At 41.5% G+C, this 24,035-nt stretch overlaps 1 protein-coding gene across 3 annotated transcripts in view; it reads left to right on the forward strand.

Moving 5' to 3' along the window:
• The first annotated feature begins 7 nt into the window (after nucleotides 1-7).
• BEND7 (BEN domain containing 7) overlaps nucleotides 8-24,035 on the forward strand; it is a 47,617-nt gene continuing 23,589 nt past the window's right edge. For all 3 annotated transcript variants that reach the window (XM_010580964.1, XM_010580963.1, XM_010580965.1), the window contains exons 1-4: nucleotides 8-218; nucleotides 4,152-4,235; nucleotides 15,509-15,808; nucleotides 21,756-21,878. In XM_010580964.1, the coding sequence (XP_010579266.1) occupies nucleotides 158-218; nucleotides 4,152-4,235; nucleotides 15,509-15,808; nucleotides 21,756-21,878 (568 nt within the window). In that variant the 5' untranslated portion in view covers nucleotides 8-157. The remainder of the gene's footprint in view (nucleotides 219-4,151; nucleotides 4,236-15,508; nucleotides 15,809-21,755; nucleotides 21,879-24,035) is intronic.

The raw sequence follows: 24,035 nt of genomic DNA on the forward strand, positions 1-24,035 counted from the left end.
GGGGGGGGGGAGAACGGAGCCAACTTGTCCCGGATCCCTTTATTCGCCGCCGTCTCCCAACCCCCGCGTGTTTTGCTGATTAAAGAGACGGACCTTGGTCCTGCCACCGCCACCGCCGGGTGGCCGCCCGGCCGCCCCGCTCCTTCCTGCCCGCACCATGGAGTTCACCCAGAGGAAGAGAAGCAGGAAATCCCAAAGCTTTAAACTGATCAACGAAGGTAAGGCGGCGGCGGGCGGGGGGCGGCGGGGGCGGCCCGGGCTTTGTTCCTTCGCCGGGGGCAGCCCCGACTTTTGCACCGGGGGGGAGCGGGGCGTTATGAAACGCCTGGGCTCCCGCTTCCCCGGGATCGCCTCTCCCTCCCCGCCGCTGTTATTTAACTCCGCAATCCTCTGGTCGAACTCCCCGAAACCATCGCACGCCTTTTATTTGGTTTTTTTTTTTTCTCTTTTAACCACCCTTCTTTCCTCTTTCTTTTTTTTCCCCCTAAAATTATTCTTTTTGCATGTGTGGTACGTGGTGTTGCAAAAACAAACCTCCCCCAAACCATCCCCGAAAAGGTGGACGTGGTTTTTTGGTGGGGTTTTTGTGTTTTGTTTTTTTGGTTTTTTTTTTTTTTCCCAGGCAGATCTTGCACAAAATAAAGTTGGATCGTGTTTCGTGGTAAATCCTGCTTGGGGGGGGGAGGTAAGGTAAAATCGGGAAGCGAGCAAAAAATAATGACACTTGGGCAGTGACGGACCTTCTTAGTATTCAACTCCTGTGGATTTATTGTGTTTTGGGTGGTTTTTTTCCTCCCCTTGACTGCGAACGTCCGCGTGTTTCAAAGAAAAGCCGAATAGAGGTTGCTTTATTAAAAATCCATGCAGCTGATTAATTGTACGTGGGCAGGGGAGAGCCGCTGGCGTGCAACTTGTTCGCTTGGGGTGTGTTTGCTTTTGGAAAAGAAGGTATTTTAAAAGAGATCACGGGGGGGGATAATTTGGATTCATGTCGGGAAAGAAGCACAGCTCTGTGTTTCAGTCTTGTTGTTGGGGTTTTTTTTTAAATAATAAATAATAAAAAGATAAGGCGCTGGTAGGCATTTTAACAGGTGGACTTCCCAGCCGTAGGGATTTATTTTGGTTGGGGCTTTATCCCTTCTCCGTCTGATAAGATCTTTTTGCCCTGATGGATTTGACTTGAGATCTTTTTTCCTTTTGTGTTTCCAAGTATTGGACGGGAATATCTCCATGAAACGCCGTGTGTGTCCTGCATGCCAAGTTCAAGGCAGGTGACTGCTTGGGTGTAATGTCACACTTGGGAAAGGGGACACACACACACGCGAGTGTCAAGACTTGCTGTCTGAAGAGCGATCTCTTCGCAGGCGCTCGGCAAAAGCATGTTCAATGCAAAGAAATTTGAAGATGGACATAAACTTACTTGGTAGCAGTAGTAAATAACGACTGCTGTATCGTCGTAAGGGCGTCTGGAGCATCGCACATACTCTGTTAAAAACTAGAGGGGCAGTGACCCGTCAGACTTGTCTGAAACGTATTGGAGGTCTGTATGCATCAGCAAACCTATCAAGGGTTTAATTTCTACGGAGAACAGGTTTGGTTTGTGGGGTTTTGATATCAAACATGCTCCCAACTCGGAGGCAGAGTTAGTGCAGGACTGGGCTGGAGCTTGGGGGGGTGAAAGTGAAACGTGGAAAAGCAAAACTGAAATTGAAGACATGGTTTTATTTCTGTCCTAGTGGAGCTGTAAAGAAAGTATGTGTACTATCAGAAATAGACGACTATTTTGCCAGTTCTCAGTTGTCACTCGTTACAGGTTTAGATATGCCTCGATGTACAAGACAATCTATTTAACCTTGTTTTAATAGGTAAAGTCAGTTTTGATGGTACATCATTAGTAATTCTTATTTTATCTGGGGTCTCGTTTTGGACGTGGAAAGTCAAATAGAAAGCTAACCTAAAAACACATCCTAGAGAGAAAATTATGTCTTTGTACTTCGAGAATGGAGGAGATAAAAATCATATTTTGCGTGTGAGTCTGCACTTGCATACTCTTTTTCTATCACAGTTGATTAGAAAGATAATTATGTATAAATAGTTGTCTCTTGTAATTGGCCTTTGCCTCTTGCAGGAGTCATTCCATAATGTCACAGTTTAATGTTTACTGTTGTGAAATTGATATGGATTTCACAGCGCCTGGACTGTGACATCCGAGGCAGAAGAAGGAAACCAAAGAGAAAAGGGTAGGCTGTGTCAATTCGTTGGTAACACACCATCTGTTAACGATGTGTGCCTGTACAGTGCTTATTCTGTCCCCCAAAAAACTTCAGAGCACCTTATTGAGATGATCGATAATGACCAGATCGAGAGGAAGTCCATTCCTGCACTAAAATGTAGCTGCCTCTGGGGTGAAATGTGGTGACTTTAAGGCAGCAGCTGTAGATCAGAAGAATATTGTGACCAGCTGGATGTACGGAGGGAAGCGCTAGAGAAGAAACCACGTGTAATCTATATATCTAAGGACCATGAGTCTGTAAGTCATTTAATTCCTAGTGTTCACGTACTCACTCCCAGCAGATCTTGGATGCCCTTGAGAGGATGAAAAGGCAGAGTGTGGTGGGCTGACCTTGGCTGGCCACCAGGTGCCCACCAAGCTGCTCCATCACTCCCCCTCCTCTACGGGACAGCTAATGACCATGGAAGGCAGTCAGCATAATTCCCGTAGTTTTAGTGTTATGAAAGGAGCCTTTACTTCCTTGATGTCATATCTCAAACTTCACCTTTACCCGTTTCACTTGCTGGGCGTGCTCGCTAGGTAGAGGAACCCTTTGTGTAGCACCTTGTCGCTGACCTCTCCAACTCCCTGTTGTGGTTTTTTTCCCATCGTTTTCTTTCCAGGCCCTTTTCTTTCTTTTGCGTCGCTGTGTTAGGCTCAATTCTAGTTTACTTATTGGGTTGTACCTCCTCTTGCGCCCTCAAGACAGTCGTGCTGTACAAATAAACAGCACATAACAAAAAAGTTTGGCTTCCAGGAGACTTTTCCGATCCTGTAGCTGTTTTGTCAGAGGTGCAGGTGTGCTGCTTGTGGGAGGAGGAGCTGCTTATGCTGCCCTCCGTTTCTGTTGTTCCTTTTAAGTGAATCCCCCAAAGTCCTCTTCCACGCATTAATCTCTACCTCGCTTTTTTTTTTTCGTGAGGCAGGTAAACATTAAAACCAGTTTATGGACAGGCAGGTAAATGTAAAAACCAGTTTACGGACAGAGTAGCTGAGAGTGTTGAGAACTGGGAGGGCATTAAAAGAGTTAGCTGGGGACATGTCTGTTTCAAGACACTGAATATATTGTTTGGTCTTGAGTGATTTGCCGAAGGACAAAGTGTGTGCCAGTAGCAGAGTCAGAAATAGCATCCAGGAGAGCTGCCTTTAGATGTTTGGGGTTTTTTTTCTTGGACTTACTATTCCCTCTGTACACAGATGTAAACAAAGCTCTGGTTTTACTGAACACCTGCGTGGGATTACAGCAGAGACCTTCACAGCAAAATATTCTTTTATTTGAAATAGAAATTCAATGGTGATTTTTTTTTTTAATCCTGTAACATCTCTGAATACGAGATGCTAATGTTTATTCTAGGGGTCATCACAGACATTAGTTTCTGTAGGTGAATATCCTAAGGTGTCCCTGATCTTCCTTTCTTCAGAATTCAGAGGCCAGTGACACCAATATGAGTCAGTATAGCTGAACAATGCAGCCCTAATGTAAGTTGCTGATTTTCTGATTGAGGTGAAGTTTGAAAGTTTCCCTTGGTCTCTGGGAAGGTAAAGATTTCATTATAAATCTGCTTTCCATCTGTAAAGCAAGAAGCCAGATAATTGGCATCTGGTGGGATAATTTGCTGTGAAAATGAACACAGTAATTTAGGGCAGGCGTAGCTATTCCCTAAAATCTGTGAAATATTTGAGCTGAGTCTCTCCAGTGTGAGCAAAGTTTTTTTAGGAGGTGCTGATACAGAGCACATTTTCTGTGGTTAATTTGATGTACATGAAATAAACTGCAGATATATTGATAAATTATGTAGTAAAACTGTAGCAATGTGTTCAGTGTTCATTTTTTCCAGATCACTTGAGTTCTAATTTTTTTTATCGTTTTTCATTCCAGATTACCATCATGAGATATATAAGATCTCTGACTACAGCAATGATGTTAATGGGGAGACCAAAGAAACACAACCAGTTTTTTTAGGTATGTGCTTGTGTTGATTAATTTCCGAGCAACATAGCGTGGCCATTTGCAATTAGGGAGGAAAAAAATCTCTGTGCAAGCACAGGAAGCGCCTGCCATTGTTTAATATGACGTTCTTTTCAAGACCCTTTTATTCTACGAATTGCCAATATATCCTTTATTAACACTGCTAAAAGTTGTAATTTCAGACATAAATGTTTATTAGTGTCTACACACAGTGCTAATTATCACTCACTCAGAGAGCCAGATGCTGACTCTGCAGTTTTGCAGCTCTGTGCTCACCCCATTTACATTGCATATTCGCTGGCATGCTTCACTGGCAATAGTTTGTGTAATTGGGGTATTACATCTTTGACATCTGGATAACAGAAATTCAATTTCCAGGAAGCTGCTATTTGTTTGGTTTTGCTTCTGCCTTGGGTGGGATAGAGGATTAATGTGCTGTCTTAATGTAATGTCCTTTCACCTCTGTAGCTTGCCTGCTAATCCTGCCATGGCAAAATTAAATTAAATCAACAGTTAAAAATGTGTAAAGAAAACAGAGAAGTAATATAGAGTCTGCAGCATGATATATACTACAGCATGATAGGACTGGTTATCAGGGAACCTTTACCTTTCCTGTCTGTGTGCTTTTTGTCCCATATAACTCCTCAGCTGCAGAGTGCTTCTTCCTTTCCTGCTTCCAGCCCCCTCCTGTCACATCTACGACCTCACCTGGGTAAAACATCTCTTGGGAAAAATTTGGCAGGCCAAATTCAGAGGAGCAAGGGCCAGATTTTTGAGCTATCATAATGACTCTTGCTGTATAAAGCAAGCTCTTGGACACCTTGCTCAGGTGTTGGAGAAGGCAGGTGCCTTTGGAGCAAGAAATTTGGGGGTGTCTGCCTGTCCTTCACTGCACCAGGAGCCTAAACATTTCTGTAGGATGGTTTAAGGTTTCTGTAGTCTGTGTGTGTTGCCCCCTGGAGCCAGCAAGAAGCATTGGTCCTGACTGTGTGAATCAGCCAGCACCTGAAGTCAATCTGCATGCAAAATGCCTTTGTCTCCTTAATTCATAGTGCCACATCCTCTTCTAGAGGTCAGCAGCAAATAGGAGAGAACAGGAGGATGTCTTGGGCAGTGTGGAATCTTCTGATGGTTGGAATATTTACACGGGGGTGAGACCTACATTAAGTTGCCTTCTGAGCTTCTTGCAATTAGGATTTTGAGCAATTATTTCTTCCCTACACCCATTTCCAGGGAGAAGCAAAGGTGGCTGCTGTGCTTTGTGTTTGGGTTTTGTGTTCTGTAAGCACTTTTGGTGAAGTCTGATAAACCTGATGGAGTGAGTTCCACTAGAAGTTTATTTTGAATGCTTTCTCTTCCAACCCTAAATCGTGATAAAGCTTTGGCAGGAGTTAAGCATCTAGTTGCTTAAGCCAGGGTGCTTCTAAGAATGTGCAGGTGTCTGTGTTTTGACATCTGTGCTGTGAGTCAGACCAACTGATTTTTGATTTTGGTTTGGCTGTGTTGTTTTCGGGTTTGTTTGGGGTTTTTTTTTTTTGAGTGTGCCCAGCTTTTCATTGTGACTGAATGTGCTCTGGCATTTAAGTGCCTAAAGTTCAACTATTTCAAGAGCTGGTCAGAATTTGACCGTTAAGAATGTGAGTCCTATCAAGGATCTTCCTTATCAGGTACTGAAACACAAAGTTGTGGTCCTGGGACCCCACCTTCGATTGCTATGAAAAGAAAAAGGTGCTATTTCCTGACGATGTCCTGAGTGTCCAACTTTCAGATTTCCTCCAAGCATGTCGGTTTTGACAAGACCGAATGACATATGACCATGCAAGATTTGTAGACTAAGGTTTTGGTTTTGGTTTTTTGTCCTTGGGGGTTGGGTTCAATTTGGTCAGTTACTCAGACCTCACATGACCTTCTCCACTTTATTTTCAATAGGTTACTTTGGTGTCCACTTCTATCCAGATTTCTAGTGATAGAGGCACTGATCTGAGATGTAGGGAAAGCAGTGTCAGGGACTGAACTCAGCTGAAAGGACTCAAAATCTGAGCTCCCACCTTTCAGCAGGGATCTGGGATGAGTGGCATTTGGTATTCTAGCTTTCCTTTAAAAAAATTCACATTGCATGGAGTAATTTTTCATTGTGCTTCAGGGATGGTGCGATCACAACGCTTTTCCCAGCTCAGTGTCCTGTCCACTAATAATGAGCTTCAGGGTGTAATTGCTGCTTCACTTGATTTATGCCAAAATTCATCCTAGAAGGATGTTCACTCCTAACTTGTTGGTTTAGAATCACGTTTGTTCTCCAGTTTAGGTTAGTTCTCCAATTTAACTGATCTATGGGATCAGCTGTTGAAACCTCAATGTGATGCAGCCTTTAGTATGTGAATGAATGCTAAGATACGTCATTGAAGCTATTACCTTTAGAAAAGGTGAAATGTATATAAACAAGTGAAGCTTATCAGAGATGTGCATATGTTTTGGTTGTATAGTTGAGAACGATGAACTTAAACTGAAGAGATGCACTGTCGAGAGGAGGGGAGCTTTTAGAGTAAATAGAATCCAGTTTGTTTAACATGCAGATAAATTAAGGATCAAAAGTCAGGAAAGACCTGTACAGCCTAGATGGTCTTTTTTGCACCAGCACAGGTGGGCAAAAAACATGGCTTTGTGTAAATGTAGGCTGAAAATTGGAGGAAGCTTCAGCACAATTAGAGGAACATGGTACTGGATGTGACCTCTGATGGTTGCAATGGTGCAAAGTCCAACTGCTTTTTCAATGGAGCGTGGTAAGCTTGGGAAGTTTGCTCATCTGATGCAGTGTTGGAATGGGAGATGTGGTGGCTTGTCCTCTCTTCCAGTCCTTTGTTCTGATAAGATGATAAGCAAGAAGTCATGTCTTTCTAGAGAAAGGACGTAGTAAACACAGCCTTTACAAAATTCCTGGTGGCGGGTGGAATATTGTTACTGTGTTTTGCAGATGAGGACTGGCATCTCTTTTGTTTTGAAGGGAAGGGCTTAGTTATCTGATACCAGGAGAGACTGCTTGACCTGAAAGGGAGGGAGCCCGGGGTGAAGTGCTTAAACCTCAAATATGGACAAGATTTACGACAGACTTGACTTCAGCTTTTACCAGTTATCAGCATAAACCTTCTGTCACAGGGCTGCTAGCCCAGACTTGGAAATAAAAGCCCATGAGGGGACTGTACACCCATATCTTGTGGACAATGCTGGTTAAACCTAGCTTGTCTATAAAAAAAACTTTTGCATACACCACATTGGTTTTTTTCAGTCTTAATATTTTATTATCATCACAAAAAAGCAGAAATATAATATACCTCCAGACTGAGTGTTTTTACAATGCTTTCAACTTGAAATTCAGGCTCTATGTTTGAAAGGTTAATGTAGAAAACTAATTATATTATCCTGGTAATCAAATGTGTGATGAGACATTTGTCTGTGTAATTAACAGTGAAGAACTTTTATAGTTTCATAAAATCGAATGCTACGCACAGTGTGCTTGGAGCATTTGTTTTGAAGAGATGTCCAAAACAGAGATGTTTATGACTGATATAAAGTGGAACTGAAATGTACTGTAATGCAGGTGTCTGTGCATTTTACAGCATTTCGCATTGTTGAAATAGAAGGCAGCAGATTAATAACTTCGCTATGTCATGGTAAAAATAAATAATGTGTTCTTGGAGCAGGGGAGCAATGCATAAGTTACTCACTAATTTCAAGAATTTATTCTGTCCCAGAAATAATATCCTTTGCAATTTATTCACAGAGAAAAAGTTGACTTAACACAAGTCCGTGAAGTTACTTGTTACTTTTAATAGAATTATATCCCAAGTCTGATTGTTGCAATAGTAGCTTCTGTAATTAAGACTGCATAAAAGTTTATTTTATGCATCTGCGTTCTCCAATGATATAACTTTGTAAAGCATTTCCCTTTGGGGCTGAAGCATGATCTTGACCTGGGATATTTCCAAGAACGGGGGGAAGTTGTTGCATATCTATTATTATTTTTTTAATTATATGACCCCATAAATACATACATTTATTGAGGAGTTGCTCACTTGTCCTTTCCTGAGTGATTTAGCTGTTGTGGTGTGGCATGACAGTGTGTAACTTAGGCTTCTGTATCTGCTCCTGTTGGGTGTTTTGAAACTGTTTCACCAAGCCCTTCAAAAGAGTTATTTTGTGGTGGTGGTGACTGGGCTACCTAGGCTGATTCAGCTTCCAGAGAAATAACGCCCCAAAGCCTGAGTGGTCTCAGGGTCTGATCCAGGTTTTGATTCTGCAAATAGCTTTTCTTATATTAGTGTTTGTGATGCTTATTAACTTTCTGTGTCTTGTCGTAGGCAGGGGTGTCAATCAACCCGTGTACTTCCATGCTTAGTTTGGGAGTAGTGGGTCTAATTTGAGGGTGATCCAGTTTTCCTGCAGTTATAATCTTAGTGCTTTGTGTGGTGACATAAAGATAGGCAAGTGCTTTAAAATGGCGTTTTAGAGCACTGCTAAGATGCCTCAACTAATACAGCTTAAATGTCCCTATATGTTAGCTTAGGGTAGTCAAAGTCCCCAGCCCATAACTCATGTTGCTTGTGTGACCCTCTGACATTGTTCGTGACCACTGCTCTCCCTGCTGACTTGGGGTTTAGGGTTTTAATTTGCAAAGCGTGTTGTTGCCTGTGTTACTTGTTCAGTATAGGTTCTTATATGCCAGCAAAGACTGGGGGTCACTTATTTGAGAAATGCATGCTTACCCCATCAATTTAGCTACACAGATGCCTGATTCAAATTATTCACAGAACAGTCACAACAACGTTCCATGTGATTTAGGAAACCTTTGATCCGATAAGGAATCATGCACATGGCTCCTCTATTTTTCCCATGCTGACCTTCACAATTTTCTCTTTCAGAACCACTTGCAGTACAAGATATCTTGTACTGTACAAAAATATCTTGAGTTTTGACAGTTACAGTTTGATGTAGGTATAGTTTTTGCTGAGAATCATAGACTCATAGAATGGTTTGGGTTGGAAGAGACCTTCAAAGATCATCTAGTTCCAACACCCCTGCCATGGACAGGGACACCTTCCACCAGACCAGGTTGCTCAAAGCCCCATCCGACCTGGCCTTGAACACTTCCAAGGATGGGGCATCCACAGCTTCTCTGGGCAACCTGTGCCAGTGCCTCACCACCCTCACAGTGAAGAACTTCTTCCTTGCATCTCATCTAAATCTACCCTCTTTCATTTTAAAGCCATTACTCCTTGTCCTGTCACTACATGCCCTTGTAAAAAGTCCCTCTCTAGCTTTCCTGTAGCCCCCCACTTTAAGTACTGGAAGGCTGCTATAAGGTCTCCCCAGAGCCTTCTCTTCTCCAGACTGAATGACCCCAGCTCTCAGCCTAGGAGAGGTGCTGCAGCCCTCTGCTCATCTTTGTGGCCCTCCTCTGGACTTGCTCCAACAGGTCCATGTCCTTCTTATGTTGGGGGCCCCAGAGCTGAATGCAGTACTGCGGGGGGGGTCTCACCAGAGCAGAGGAGGGGGACAATCACCTCCCTCGACCTGGCCATGATTCTTTTGATGCAGCCCAGGATACGGTTGGCTTTCTGTGCTGCAGACGCACATTGCCGGCTCATGTTGAGCTTCTCATCAACCAACACCCACAAGTCCTCCTTCTCAGGGCTGCTCTCAGTCCACTCATCACCCAGACTGCCTTTGTGCTTGGGATTCCCTTGATCCATGTGCAGGACCTTGCACTTGGCCTTGTTGAACTTCATGAGGTTCGCATGGGTCCACCTCTCAAGCCTGTCAAGGTCCCTCTGGATGGCATCCCTTCCCACCAGCACTTCGACCGCAGCACACAGCTTGGTGTCACCGGCAAACTTGCTGAGGTTGCACTCAATCCCACTGTCTATGTTGCCGACGATGTTAAACAGCACCGGTCCCAATACCGACTGCTGAGGAACGCCACTCATCACTGGTCTCCACTCAGACATAGAGCCGTTGACCGCGACTCTTTGAGTGCGAGTATCCAGCCAATTCCTTATACACCAAGTGGTCCATCCATCAAATCCATGTCTCCACAATTTAGAGACAAGGATGTCGTGCAGGACAGTGTCAAACGCTTTGCACAAGTCCAGGTAGATGATGTCTGTTGCTCTTCCCTTATCCACCAATGCTGTAACTCCTTTGTAGAAGGCCACCAAATTTGTCAGGCACAATTTACCCTTAGTGGAGCCATGTTAGCTGTCACCAATCACCTCCTTATTTTCCATGTGCCCTAGCAGAGCTTCCAGAAGGACCTGCTCCATGATCTTGCCAGGCACAGAGGTGAGACTGACTGTCCTGTAGTTCCCTGGGTCTTCCTTTTTTCCCTTTTTAAAAATAGGAGTTATGTTTCCCCTTTTCCAGTCTGTGGGAACTTTCCCAACTTCTCAAATATGATGGATAGTGGCTTAACCACTTCATCCATCAGTTCCCTGGTGGATCCCTAGAAGGGATGCCTATCTCCCTTCTAGGATAATTGTCTTTGAAGGAAATACTTGAATGCCATGTAACATTCAAAAAGGTGTTTTGGCGAGCTCAGCCTGGCTGTGCAGCAGAGACACGTGCCCGGCATGCACATGCCTCCCAATTTCTTGAGCTGCTCTGAATTAGCCCTTATAAAATTCTTCAAATACGGCAGCTGAGTTTTGCTGGCCCTCTTCCAGGAAGGGCAGCATTCAAGTGGTGTCTAATAAACTGGCATTTAATATGTTTGATTGTATAACCCGTTGCAATTATTTATTATTTTTTATTGAGCTTTCAAGCCATATGCATCGACTTCCACTTTTTCTCACCTCTGAAGCCTTGTTTCCTTACAAACCAGGCTAATGTTGTCAGCTCACATGCGCTCGTCTGGCTGGCTGTCACTGCTGTTCCTACCCTCCCGATAGCTTCTGAATTCATCCACCAGTTTCAGCCTAGTTTGACATAAAGGTGGAAATCTGTGAGATAAAAAGTACCTTCAGCAGGCAGCCTGATGGAGGAAAAAGCCCTGTTTGTGTAGCCAAGAAAGGAAAAGTTTCTGTAGGAGTTTCATCTGCCAAAATACAACACAACATAAAATTAGACACAAATTCATAGAAGATCAAACTGTATTAAAAAAGTCAACTACTCATGAATATTTCCCAAAGCATATGAGAAACATAAATGTTAAAAATAAAGAAATTAATTGCAAAATATTGGGCCAAGAGGACATTATGATTATTTATATAAGTCAAAGGAAGAAAACATCAAATAGAGACAATTGTCCAACCTTAACTCCATTCATTTGTACACTTTAAGACACATACATTAATTACAGATGACATTACCACTTTTGTAATACTGGAATAAAATTAGTATTTTAATATATGGGTATGGTTGCATATAATTTTATAATTCTTTGTAGCACTATGATAGTATTTGACAAATTATTTGGGAAAAGTATAACAACTTGTTTGTAGGTAGTGTGCTACATTTATATTAAGTTCAAAAAGCGTAATAGTGAAAAGATGGTCAGGCATATAGGGGCAAAGAATGGAATTAATGAGTTATTGGTAACATTTTGTTAACTGGTGTTGTTTACAGGTCTGTTGCCTCAGACAGGTGCACACTTAGCACGTGGATGCTACTTCATCCCAGGACAGTTCTGGTTTACATTTGTGTATTTGTAATTTTTAACATTTTTACAACTTTCAAAGCAGGAAGTTCTTATGCTGTGCACATTTTCAGTAAGGAAAAAGATTGAAATGAATTTTTGGGAAATTACTTTTTATGACTATTTAATGTAGTATTTATGAAAGGGCTTTGTTCTGCTTTTTTTTTTTTTGTCTTGTAAGATTGCAGTTAGGCCATGTGGAAAAAATAGGTTGTATATAAGGGGCCGTCATAGAGACATCTGTAATAGTAATTTTTAAAAATTGTTAATATGGTTGTTATGACTATTACCATCTTTACGTGTAAGTTCCTAAATAGGGCTGTAATTTGCCATGCTTATCTACTTTGAGTAGCATTTTATAAGTATTTAGTGTTTTGCAAGTAACCTCATTGGTTTCAGATAAAACCAAAGGGCTTACATGGGGAATCTAAATGGCAAAACGTGTAGCCTGCCGATCGGAGGCATCCCCATCTCCTTGGGAGTGGTGAGGACCCTTGGTACGTGTACAGGGGTACAGGGAGATGCTGAAATATGCACCACTCAGGCCTCAGCATCTCTCTCAGGAGGCTTTTCACAGATAGGTAATACAGATTTTTATGTAATAAACTGGGTTTTTTAGGTGCTTGATTATCCCATTCAGCATTTAAAAAGGAAGGCTGGCTCTTCTTTAGGACATAGTAGCTTGAGCTGTTTGGTTTTCTCTGTGGTGCATATTCCTTTTTTTTTTTTTTTTTTTTTTTTTTTCATTTTTAAATTACATGGTTATTATCTGTGAAAATCGTCAGCAGTGGAATAGCTGATAACAAAATGCTATCATTGGGCTCTAGAGCTAATAGCCAAATGAGGTAACCAGAGAGCAAGAAGTTAAATTTGTTACTGGTCTTGCGCCTGCCTGCAGGTTCAGATGGTGTAACATCAGCTACTCTCCACTCGTGTCAGGAAGGATGCTGCTGTCGCTGGCCAGTTACAAACGAAAAGCTGTAAAAAGTAATAACTGGGAGAGGGGGGAATCTAAACTTGCACTGAAGACTAAGTCAAGCTTATAACCTGTATGTTTTTAATGCCCTTCCTTACGAAGGACATATTTAAAAAACAAAACAAACAAAAAAAACCCCAACCAACCAACCAAAAAAAAAAACCCCAAACAAAAAACCACCACCAACAACAAACCCAAACAGAAAAATCTCTAAAACCAAAAAACCCCACAAACCCAACAAACAAGTTCACAAAGGGGGAATCTCCCTGTTTTAAGTAGGGAGCTACCTAAACACAAAGACATGCGTACGTAGGATGCAACTTCAGGGTTTGTTGTAGCATAAATGTAGAGTTTTATTCTATCTGGAGGTATGAATGTTTGTGTCGCTGTATAAGAAGGCTTCTGTATGAAGGAACAAGGGACCAGAATCAAGGCTGAATAAGCTCAGTTAACATTAATATTTTATGTAATTGAGTAAGGGAAATTTAATCTTTCCAACAACTTGTCACCCGACCAGCCACGTAGCACACAGTCACTACACCCAACAGGAGGAGGTGGGTGGGAAGCCTTTTTGATATTCAGATACATTTTGCTGTTGAATACAAATCTGAATTGCTGACATAAAATTCTTGAGAGCCCAGTGTACTGCTAAATGGTACGACAGTAAGGGATTGCTTCATGCTCTGATGTGGTAGGAGCGTTTGGAGCTTGGATATGGGCAGGTACAGCCACATACAGGAGAAAGGTAGTCTTCAGTGTACGGGTCTGAGTATCTCGATAATGGGAGTCTGGTGGTACTCTGCGGCCTCTCAAGGTTGGGAACTGCAAACAGTCAACCCCTGGTTGGATTGGGGCCAAAAAGTGTCATTTTTTAAATGAAATGGTGCTGTGATTTGTTAATTAAATCACACCCGCATGCTTAAATCCACAGGCAAACCAACAAAATAAATACAATGCAGAACTTCCTTGCAAAGGGTTTTTCTCGCCGCTTTAGCTGGAGTGAAAATGGTGCTAGAGTATCACTGTACAGGGTTGACAAATATTTTTCTAAGTTTGGACTAGAAGTGTTTTTGCAACCGCCCACTCTCCTTGCTGGATCAGGGTGGGCTAGAGCCAGCTGGCACGGGCCCAGGGAACCGGTGCGCCAGGTCAAGCGGGAGATGCTCTGATTCAGCAGAGGCTGGAGCAGATCATACAGCTCGTCTCCCCTTCTGCTTATTCGCCTCCTGGAGCAAAAACTCCTTCTCCAGGTACTGCGTGTCCCTGGGTACGTGGGGCTTGCAGCGTGCCGCAGCCACCTTGAGCTTGGCCAGAGGAGGGGAGCAGCAACCTCCTTCAGGGAGGGGGTTGCTGCTCTTTTAGCTGTCTGGTTTAGCCAGCTACCTAAGCGTGTGCCTAAGTTACTGAGCAGTGCTGTTGAGTTGATAAAATTGTTCACGTGCCTGGCATTAGCACACTTTCAGATACCTTGTCGAACCAGAGACAATGCACGTTGCATCTTGGGTTTTGGAGGGTTGGGTTTTTTCTTGTGAAGTTTCTTTTGCACTATCGGTTTGCCAAAAGTAGGTTTATTTTGGGAAGTGTGAATGTAAATTGAAAAGAGGATACCAAGTATTACTGTATTAAGTATACTACAAAGGAAGGTTGATTCATCAATTTCTTGATCTTTGTTATTCCGTTTGCTTAGGTTGTTTGATTTTTCTATTACCAGTAAAAAAATAGAAGCTTCTTATTTCAGAAGGGGCTATGAACACTTATTACTAGTGAAATGTAATATATGTTTTAACGAGCGAAATAGCTACTATCTGCCCAAAACACATATATTCATTGTGCAATCAGCAGTTTCATATGTAAAATTAATACTTAAATGGTGCCAGGAGTATTAAAGTATGTAATTGTTATTATTTAAATGCCCTGAATTTATTTGGAACAGTCACATTTTTCTTGTATATATTTTCATTTTGTTTTCATAATCTACATTTTTAAGACATCCAGCAGTTAGGCTATATACAGTTATACATGTATTAGCTGCTTTTTAATTTATTCCTGTATAATCCAGTATTATTAAATTCTGTGGACTAAGGAACTGATCCTGTTCATTAAAATCAATAGATGCAGTGTTGCTCTGTGTGCATGTATGGTGTGGTGCTTTTTGTGGTCTATTTTTTCTTTGTAGGATCTATCCTTCAGGATATAGCAAACTGATCTATAAAGGGCCTGATCCTGTAGGCTTTACTTGGGGAAAATAACCACTGATGTCAATGCCTGAATAGGATCTTTTTCTTAAAAGGATAGTTTGTTTGAAGCTGCTGTAGCTATTATTATTTCCTTCTGGAGAAAAATAATCTTACTCATCAAAGCTTTAGAAATGGCATTGAGAAAGCCAAGTTCAGCAGGTCTTTCAACCATGAGAGATGTCAACCATTGCTGTGTTAAAGCGTAGCTTGGTACATACCAACGACCACTCAACCGTTTCTTTTCTTTCTCGTCTTAATATTTATTTATTTTTGTACTCCAACTCTGACTGGCATCTAAAATCACTAATCTCTACCCACTACCGTTTTTGCTAATTTACAGTGATAACTGTGGCTCTGTTTTCATTAGGAGATGAAAGCCGGGAAATTAAAAAACAAGTTACAGGGATGAGAAGATTACTGAATGACAGCACTGGAAGAATCTATCAACGAGTTGGCAAAGAAGGAGAAAAACTGAAGGAAGAGCCCCAAGATTTAGACTTAGCCTGGGCCCAGCGCCTGAACCCCCCTGCAGAGTCCCAGGCGAGCCTTCATCCTTCACAGAGCGGTGCATGGAATGAATTATCACCCCAAGCTAGCCATTTTTCAGGGCAATACGGAACTCGATCGAAAACGTTCCAAAATCAAACGCGAACCGTGACATCCAATGGTATGATCTGCATTAGATACTGAGAACAGTACTTTTTTTTTTTTCTCTCCTTGTACTCTACTAAATTTCTGCCTTTGTTGTGATGATTTATTGTACCGCTGCACTGAAAGTAGTTATAGTTCAGAGTCTACAAAATGAGCACATAGTTATCACTTAGAAAAGGTGTGAAAGTGGGCACAGTGCATTCTGCTACCATCTGTCTTAGCTTTTAAAATGGATTCCTGGTGATAGGACAGAATTACTCAATGCTGTTATGGGCTTAATTTCTATACAGTACTTACTAAAACAGCTTTTGCCATTGTTATTAAATTCATAGCTAATTAAATGTCAACCTCTACCACTCCTCTTTGCAATGAGTAATGTAGCACTGTTGTGACACCACTTGCGGAGCAGGATTCTGCTGACTTTCTTAAGGGCATGGCATCAGCCTTATAACTGGCCACTGAACTTCAGGTACAAAATCCCATTACAGCCTTAGGCTTTTATTCCGATGGGACCATCGGAGAAAAGAGATGATGGAGTCTACCTGTGAACAGCATGTACTAGAGCGTGGTCCATCTTGTACTGGCAGAGAATTCTGCCCTGAAGTAGATAGCAGTGTGCCCTTAAAATGCTTTTTTCTTGTTGTTTTAAGTACCAGAGAATGGAGGTTTTACTGCCAGGTTCCTGAAGGTCTTCTTTAACAACCTAAATTTAATTTGGGAAGTTTTTCTCCTGATATTCAACCCTAAATTTAGAGGGGGGGTATATTGAAGGGGTACCTCAGTTCTAAATTGTGGAAAATAAAAAATTGTGAGATTGCATCTGAAAACATTATCAATTTCCAGTTGATTCTGAAGGTATGCATACTTCCCGATAGGAGCATCTGCTGTGTATCCTTGTCTAAAGACATACAAGTTCTCATTGCTTGTAACAGTTAAAAAGAAAAATACTACTATTATTCTCACTACTGTCCTTTAGGAAGCGTTGTCACTACACTAAAAAACATACAGCTCTAGGTTTCACCAGATTGACTGTTTCTCTGTAGAGACAATGATTCACACAGAGGTGCCGGCTGACCTGGAAAAAGATGTTGCAGTAAGTCATGCTGGTTTTATTTATTTTATAATGCAAAAAAAAAGTTGAGTTTTTTTAAAGGTGCAGATCCAGGGGAGAGGGGAAAGCACTTGACGGCATTTAGCATCTCAGTCTAAAACTGTGCTCTCAAAATCCCACCATAACAACCTTATAAATGTGGAAGGACCCGAAATTCATCCCATATCTCTCTCTGCCCTGAGAGTCCCTGGGCACGGGCAGGGACAGTTCTCTGCATGCACAGAAGTGCCCAGGCCTGCACAGATTAGGTGCCTAGCTCCTGGATCCAGAAAGTAGGTGGAGCAGCACCTCTGTCCCCTCAGGGGCCTGATTCAGCATGTGAGCTAAAACATGTTGACAGGATTTGGCCCTGTATGCAAGAAAATGTCAGCGCTTTAATTTTTCGTACGGGCAGGAAGGGTTCGGCTGATTTATGATCTCTTACAGGTTAGAACAGCCTGTGAGACAGTAGAAGGGTTGGGTTGAGTGACCTCCTGGGCTGGACAGGAGGAATGCCCAGGCTCCCAGCTCTTGGGGAAGTGAACCAGGAGGCACCTTCCACCCCTCCCTCTGCAGCTGCCCTGCTACAGAAAGGAATGCAATCTTTTAGGTTATTACATAAAGACGGGTGTGGGCCCTCTCCGCCGGCCACCTTTGAAAAGACGTTCTGCGTAGCTCTTTGATTAGAGGTGTCCGCCTCCAGCGGGGTGTTGCGATCCTGCCAGATGGTTTTGCTGTTTTGGCTCCAAAGCCTGGTCTCTAGGAAAGGAAAACTTTTGATGCGTTTCTGGGCTGCGAGCAAGCTCTGAAACTGCTCCTCACCCAGCACACAGCTCTTCTGGGCGGCCAGCATAACATGTCTGATTCTCCCCATCCCCTGCATTGGGAGCCTGAGCATCTAACTCAGTATTTTAGATGTTACTTGGAGGATGGACAAAGTCCTTAGAAGCTGGGTGTAGAAATGCTGAACAATACCTCAAGGGAGATACTACTCCTTGGTACTTACCGTGGTGTTTAAACTCATCAGAGCAAAACTGTTCAGGTAGGATGTAAGCTTATTACCTGGGGCTGTCAGGCCGAGGTCATCACTGGGGAGATGTCCAGGCATCTGTAGCAGGCAGTCTGAGTCCAGAAACTGCTTCTGTCAGTTGTGGATAGATACCGTATAGGAAGCCAAGTTATACGTTGTAGGCCGAATTACTCAGATTTTAATGTAATAGGCATGCTAAGTCCATCTAACTAGTATAGTTACCTACTTGCATGGTAAAGGTGGTTCAAGGAGAGGCTGGAATGGATGATTAATAGGTGCTGGTATAGAAAGCAGTTGTGAAAAAGGTATTGGCAAAAATAGACGAAGAGAGAAAAGGAGGAATGGGGGGAGCCTAGGCATTGCTGCAACAGAGGGAAGAGCAGGAACATACTTGAAAAGCAAAGTGATTTATTGCAAACCAGATTTAAGGCGGTGGTTCCACAAGTCACGATATTAGGTAGATGTCTGTGACCCACTGCGTTTAGTGGAAGCCTCTTGGGGCTACAAACAGTGAGTAGCATATCTGACCTATTAGAGACAACAAACTCATAGAGTCTGTCTAAAACATTTTAGTTTTGTTCCTTGTGTTCTGTAGCAAATCTGGCAGTGATGCAGCAGCTGAATTGCTTTTTGGTTATGTCAAGATCATTTTCAATGGATTGCACTTGCATGCTTTTCAAATATAAACTTGTGGTAGCAATGTTACACCAGGTGAATTCACTCTCAGCAGACCCAGCTGCAAGAACAACTGTCCTGGGCTACTTGCTGCTGACATGGGGGAAGCAACTAATGCAGTTGTGTAGTCCCCTTCTCTCAATCATACAAGCCGGTATCAAATTTGCCTGCTGGCGAGCTTCCAAAAGAGAGGGAGATGGTGCTTTAAAGACTCCTTCATAAAAATAAAAAGTCTGTTCTCCTTTTAAAATTAAAAATTGATTTATAACAAGTTGAAAAGGGTTGCTTTTGTCCTCTAAAAATGATAAAGATAGTGCTTGGAACAATGACTGAGAACACTCTACAAGATGTTTCTTACAACACAGTAACTGATCAGAGGATGGAGGATAGAAAGAAAATAAAAAACCCTCATGAATATGTATGAAGTCAGTAGAACCCTGCTTTGATTTGAAATATTGGTGGTCTCTTTTCCCATTTCCAGTACCTATAGTAGATTTACATGGGTAATTTCTATCAATGCTAATGGGGATTATAATGTAAATCCCCCATGCCTCAATGGGAAAATAGACCCTTTGGTTTTACATCAGGAGCCTGTGTGCCTGCGTGCTTTCATTAGGAACATGTTATATTGCAACAGGAAAGATGTACAGGTATTTACTGATACAATTTGTCCAAGTTTTCACATGCAATTCACCCTGATATAGAGTCTTTCTTAAGAAGGAAACAAAAGCCACCAGCCCTGTCTCCTGCTGTAGTCTTTCAGATACTATTTCTAGAAGCCCACTGGAATATTGGATTCTGATCAAGAGAGAAGACAGACTTTATCCCGAGGAGCTTATTAGTCTAAAACAACTGAGAAAGCACTGGAAGAAGGATGTATTTGCCTTGTATTAATAAAACTCTCCTAATTTCCTGGGACTCCATTTCTAGGGTACCTGCTTGTCTTACTGAAAAGTGCGGAGTTACGCTGATGCTATTAAATTATAAGAAGTCTTGAACTTCATCTACTTAAAAGTCTACCTTTAACAGATAGGTAAATCTGAGTAATCTGCTGCAAAGCTAAAGATACTTTTTTTTTTTTTTCCTCCTTTCCCCTCTGTACCTGTAACAATAGGCTAAACACTTTATGGACCATTGAAAAGATAAAATCCCATCCATGCCCCAAGGAACTTCCAGTGACTAGACAGCGTACAAAGGAAGGGTGAGATCAAACTAGGCAGAGCCCGACTGAGTCAGTAACCTCTTATTGTTTTAATTTGAGACTCTCAGCCTGTTTTCCAGATTGCTTTTTACTTTTAAAAAGTTTTTATTTACAGCTGAAACCTTGGAGAGAAGAAGCCGGTGGAACTATTGCATTTGTATTTGCTAGATTTGCAGAGATTCTTAAAGTACTCCATTTATCTTAATGCAGTATTAACAGTTTTTGTCCATGGGTGATATTTTAAAATACCTAAATTTGTAATTACAGTAGTGTGGACAGTCTAAATATCTGAGGAAAGGAGGAGAGCAACAGAAGATGTCAACAATCTTTAAGTGACACATCAGTTTAGCTTCACAAGTAGCTCACTTTTGGGAGAATGACCACCAGCTCAAGTCTGATAGATGTTGCTTCAGAGCTGAAGCACTGAATGGAAGGAGGTAGAGAACAAGTGCCTACAAGGGAAGGGAGATTTGAGGATGGAGGGACACACTGGAAGAACTAGGAAAGGGTGGGAGCGATTTGGCAGTGGCCAGATTTTTACCCATTTCAAATGAGGATTGAAGTCAGGGGATCTGTGTGGGTCTGACATCAGGGAGCTCTGATGAAAGAACACAAACCAAACCTAAAAAGGTATTAATAAACTGGTTTGGCTTCAGAGGAAAGCAAAAGTAATAATGAAAAATGGGAGGATTTATGAGCGAAGACTAGATGAGTTGCTTATGTTCACTTTAGCTAGGTAGTGATTAAAGGGCACCTGATAACTGTCAGGCTATGGAAGAAAAAGGGAAATACATTCTCTGAAGTCCACCACATGTGACACCAAGCAAGATGATTTTTGTTAGATCCATTTATACCTATCTTCATAAAATGATCATCCCTCCTCTTGCATGCTTTGATGAGCAGTAAAATAGCTATCAATTTAAATGACTGTAAACACATTTTGAAATGAAGGGGGGTGCATCCCATCTGGCCTCAGTTTCAAGCAGATACTGAGGTGTTTTGTTGAATTTTGAAAATTTTATTTGCAGTGTTAAAGCTAGTGATACAGCTGTTTTAAACTAAAGTGCAGGATATGCAGCTAAAGCTTGAAATCTTTCAGCTGTTACAGCCTGTCCTAATTCAGGACCTATGGTGCAAAACTTCTGGAAAGCAAGGCAGCAATAAAAGCACTGCTAAGGGCTAGAACTAGAAGTATGTACATTCAGTTAAACACTAGTAAGAATTACTAGAAAAGAAGAATCTGCTGAACTACTATATTCATTTTCAAAGGGAAACTATGGAAAGCCCATCTTGTAGGTCACAGTGCTGGAAAATATGCCATAGAAAACAATCCTACCCTAGCAAACAGAACAGCAGATATAAAAGCTTTCCTTGCTGGTGGTTTTTTCCATCCTATTTGTTTTTTGGTTTGGTTTTTTTTTTTCTCCAAATAGGTTATTTTATTTTCGTTCTCAATTCTTCACATGGTAAAGAATCACATGTAACGTTCAAACAGTTTAAAAATTCTTAAGCCCTCATTTAATGTACAGTATAAACCTTTATTACGCAGACTGTCTTCATTTTTTGTGAGACTGTTCAGGGAGATGGGCTTTTTTGTGTGTGCGTGATAAAGTGAGTATGTTTATAATGAGGTTTGGTGCTATTGTTATTCAGGATGAACTAGCCTGACAATAGGAAGCCCTGCTGTGAAGAGTGCATTGTATTCAGGCTCTGAGCAGTCTTCTCCAGCCCATGTAACATTGTATCCTCTACTGTATATAATTGCACATATTAGTAATTGGATAAAAACTAGTGGCCCCTTCCTCTTCAAAGGGACCATGTTGAAAATTATTTGTTTTCTTGCTTTGGATCTGATTTCATGATGGGTTATATTGCTAATAGTTTCAAATGCCTGCAGGTAATAGTTGTTTGGGTGTTTTCGTGTGGGTTACATTGTCTCTACTCTGTTTCGTTCCTCTCTCTTTCAGGAGAAATCCCAATGGTGAATTCATCAATTGGACCAAACTGCTGTACGTGTAATTGCCAGTCAACCCTACAGGCTATTCTTCAAGAGCTCAAGACCATGCGAAAATTGATGCAGATTCAAGCAGGTACAATGACCGGTCCCATACATGCGTATCCATGACAAGCATCTAGTCATGCTTGTTGCAGGGGGATTGGAGTAGATAGTCTTTGGAGGTCCCTTCCAACCCAAGCTCTTCTATGATTCTATGATCTTCTTGTTAGGAGGAGTGGTCTAGTAAGACAGAAATCTGCGTGGAGACTCAGGAAAACCTGGACTGTTTCCTGCTCTTGACACATCGTTCAAAGTCAAATTTTCACAGGCTTCTTGGAAATGTAATTCCTACTTCTCAGATCCTTACCTGTAACATGGGATATTATCTTGTAGGAATCCTTTAAGGCTAAATTTAAAAAAAAATCTAATGTGATTAGGTACTTTAGTAATGGGAGCTGGGTGGGTAGATCAATATGCCATAACCACCCCCAGTTTGTTTTCAAGCATTCATTCAGAGGTGGAAAATGCTACTTTACCTATTACCTGCTTACCAATTCACTAATCTTAGGGGTAAAAAAAAAAATTGGAAGGCCACTTTAAAGTTATTGTAGAACAGTTCATTCAAATATCTTTCAAGTTACAGCTCCATGGTAGCCTCAACTGAGCTAGACACTGCCTGTTGTGGCTTCCATCCTTCTTCAGGCTGGTTTACCAGTTCTTTCTACTGGCTGAACCAGCAATAATCTGTTCGTTGGGGAAAGCTATTGAGTCTAGTGTTCTGCTAGGCTAGGAGCTGAAACAGAACAGTGCAGAGCCAGAAGAGCACTAGAGCCAGCAGGATAATGAGACCATGGCAGCTAGGAGTTAGGTAGGTCATCGTAGGCTGCTGTGAAGCTGCAGCCTCCGTGCTTCCTAAAAATTAGCATTAATACTTATGAGTTGGAGATGTTGGAGATTTTGTCAGTTGAGTTGCCCATCCAGTGTGAGTGATGGGGAGTGGAGCCATGGAGTTTTTTCTCTTAGAGCAGCTGAATAAGACCTCTGTAAGAAAAGGCAGTGTTGAGTAATTAACTGAAATATGGGTGGAGTGAAGGGCTGACTAAACTCCTTGTCTTCATGGCGTATAATGCTTGAGTGAGCAACGGGAAGGATCAGACAGGTTTTCTAATATCAGTTGATACACATAAAAATGCTTTTCTAAAAGTTGTCGATTTACAAAGAAGCACACAAAGGCCCAGGTTTACAATCTTTGCTGGGACAGGGAGTTCTTTACGCAGTTGTACTGATTTCATTGAAATTATGTGCATGATTAAAAATGGCTTGTGGGTGAGAGGTACAGAACTGGCATTTATGCCAGGAGAGCTGGCCCCTCAATAGCAGGAACCTTTATTTATTATGTATCTACAGGATAAGTACCTTGTTAATTAGTGAATCTTTTGATTCACTGGGAATAGTTCGTATTTTCTGGTAGGCATGAAATGATGGCTTTGCAGAGAAAAAAAATCATTTGGCATTTTTCTTGCTAAAAGAAAAAAGTTAAAATGCAAACATGTAAGTGAAAGTGTAATAACTTATTTTAGTATTCAAGCACCCTTCTGTCTAAATGATAAACTACAAATTAGAGTCTTGTAAATCCTTGCCAGAAATGAAATATCCCAGACGTCTTTTAATAAACAGTATTCCAAGGTTTGTTTTTTTTCCTCAAGCTTTGTAGATGAGGACTATTTGTAGTTCACTCGTAGCTCGAATGAGTTTGATTTGCATGTGTAGCACTTTTGGCTTTATTTTTTTGACCTTGACCTTACTGATTCATCCCGACATATAATTGTATCTGCATAGCATTCTGCTGGAGGACTTGCTCACATTGCTACAGGTTCAGCATTGGTGCCTTAATTTATACAAATGAATGTGGATACTGGAAAATGCAAAATATTGATAAATATAAAATAAGATCTCTTAGATTTCAGAGGTAACACATGAACTGTCAGTTTCTGTGTATGAGCAAAACAAACTGATGCAACTTTGGGTTACTTTTTTCCCAGAAATTAAACTATTGAATCGTGTTTTCACTCATTCTTGACATAATGGTACTTGAAATGTTCTTGCCGAGCTGATTAACTTGGTGACTACATTCATAAAAATAACTGTAATTGCATTAGCACTTGTATTATCTTACTTTATCAGGAAAAGATGCTCAAAGACAGTGACATTCTCAGTCATTCAAGAGGGTATACAAATTAATCATTGCTTA

This window comes from Haliaeetus leucocephalus, unplaced genomic scaffold (genome assembly GCF_000737465.1).
Source record: "Haliaeetus leucocephalus isolate CR32 unplaced genomic scaffold, Haliaeetus_leucocephalus-4.0 Scaffold751, whole genome shotgun sequence".
Classification (NCBI taxonomy): Eukaryota; Metazoa; Chordata; class Aves; order Accipitriformes; family Accipitridae; genus Haliaeetus; species Haliaeetus leucocephalus.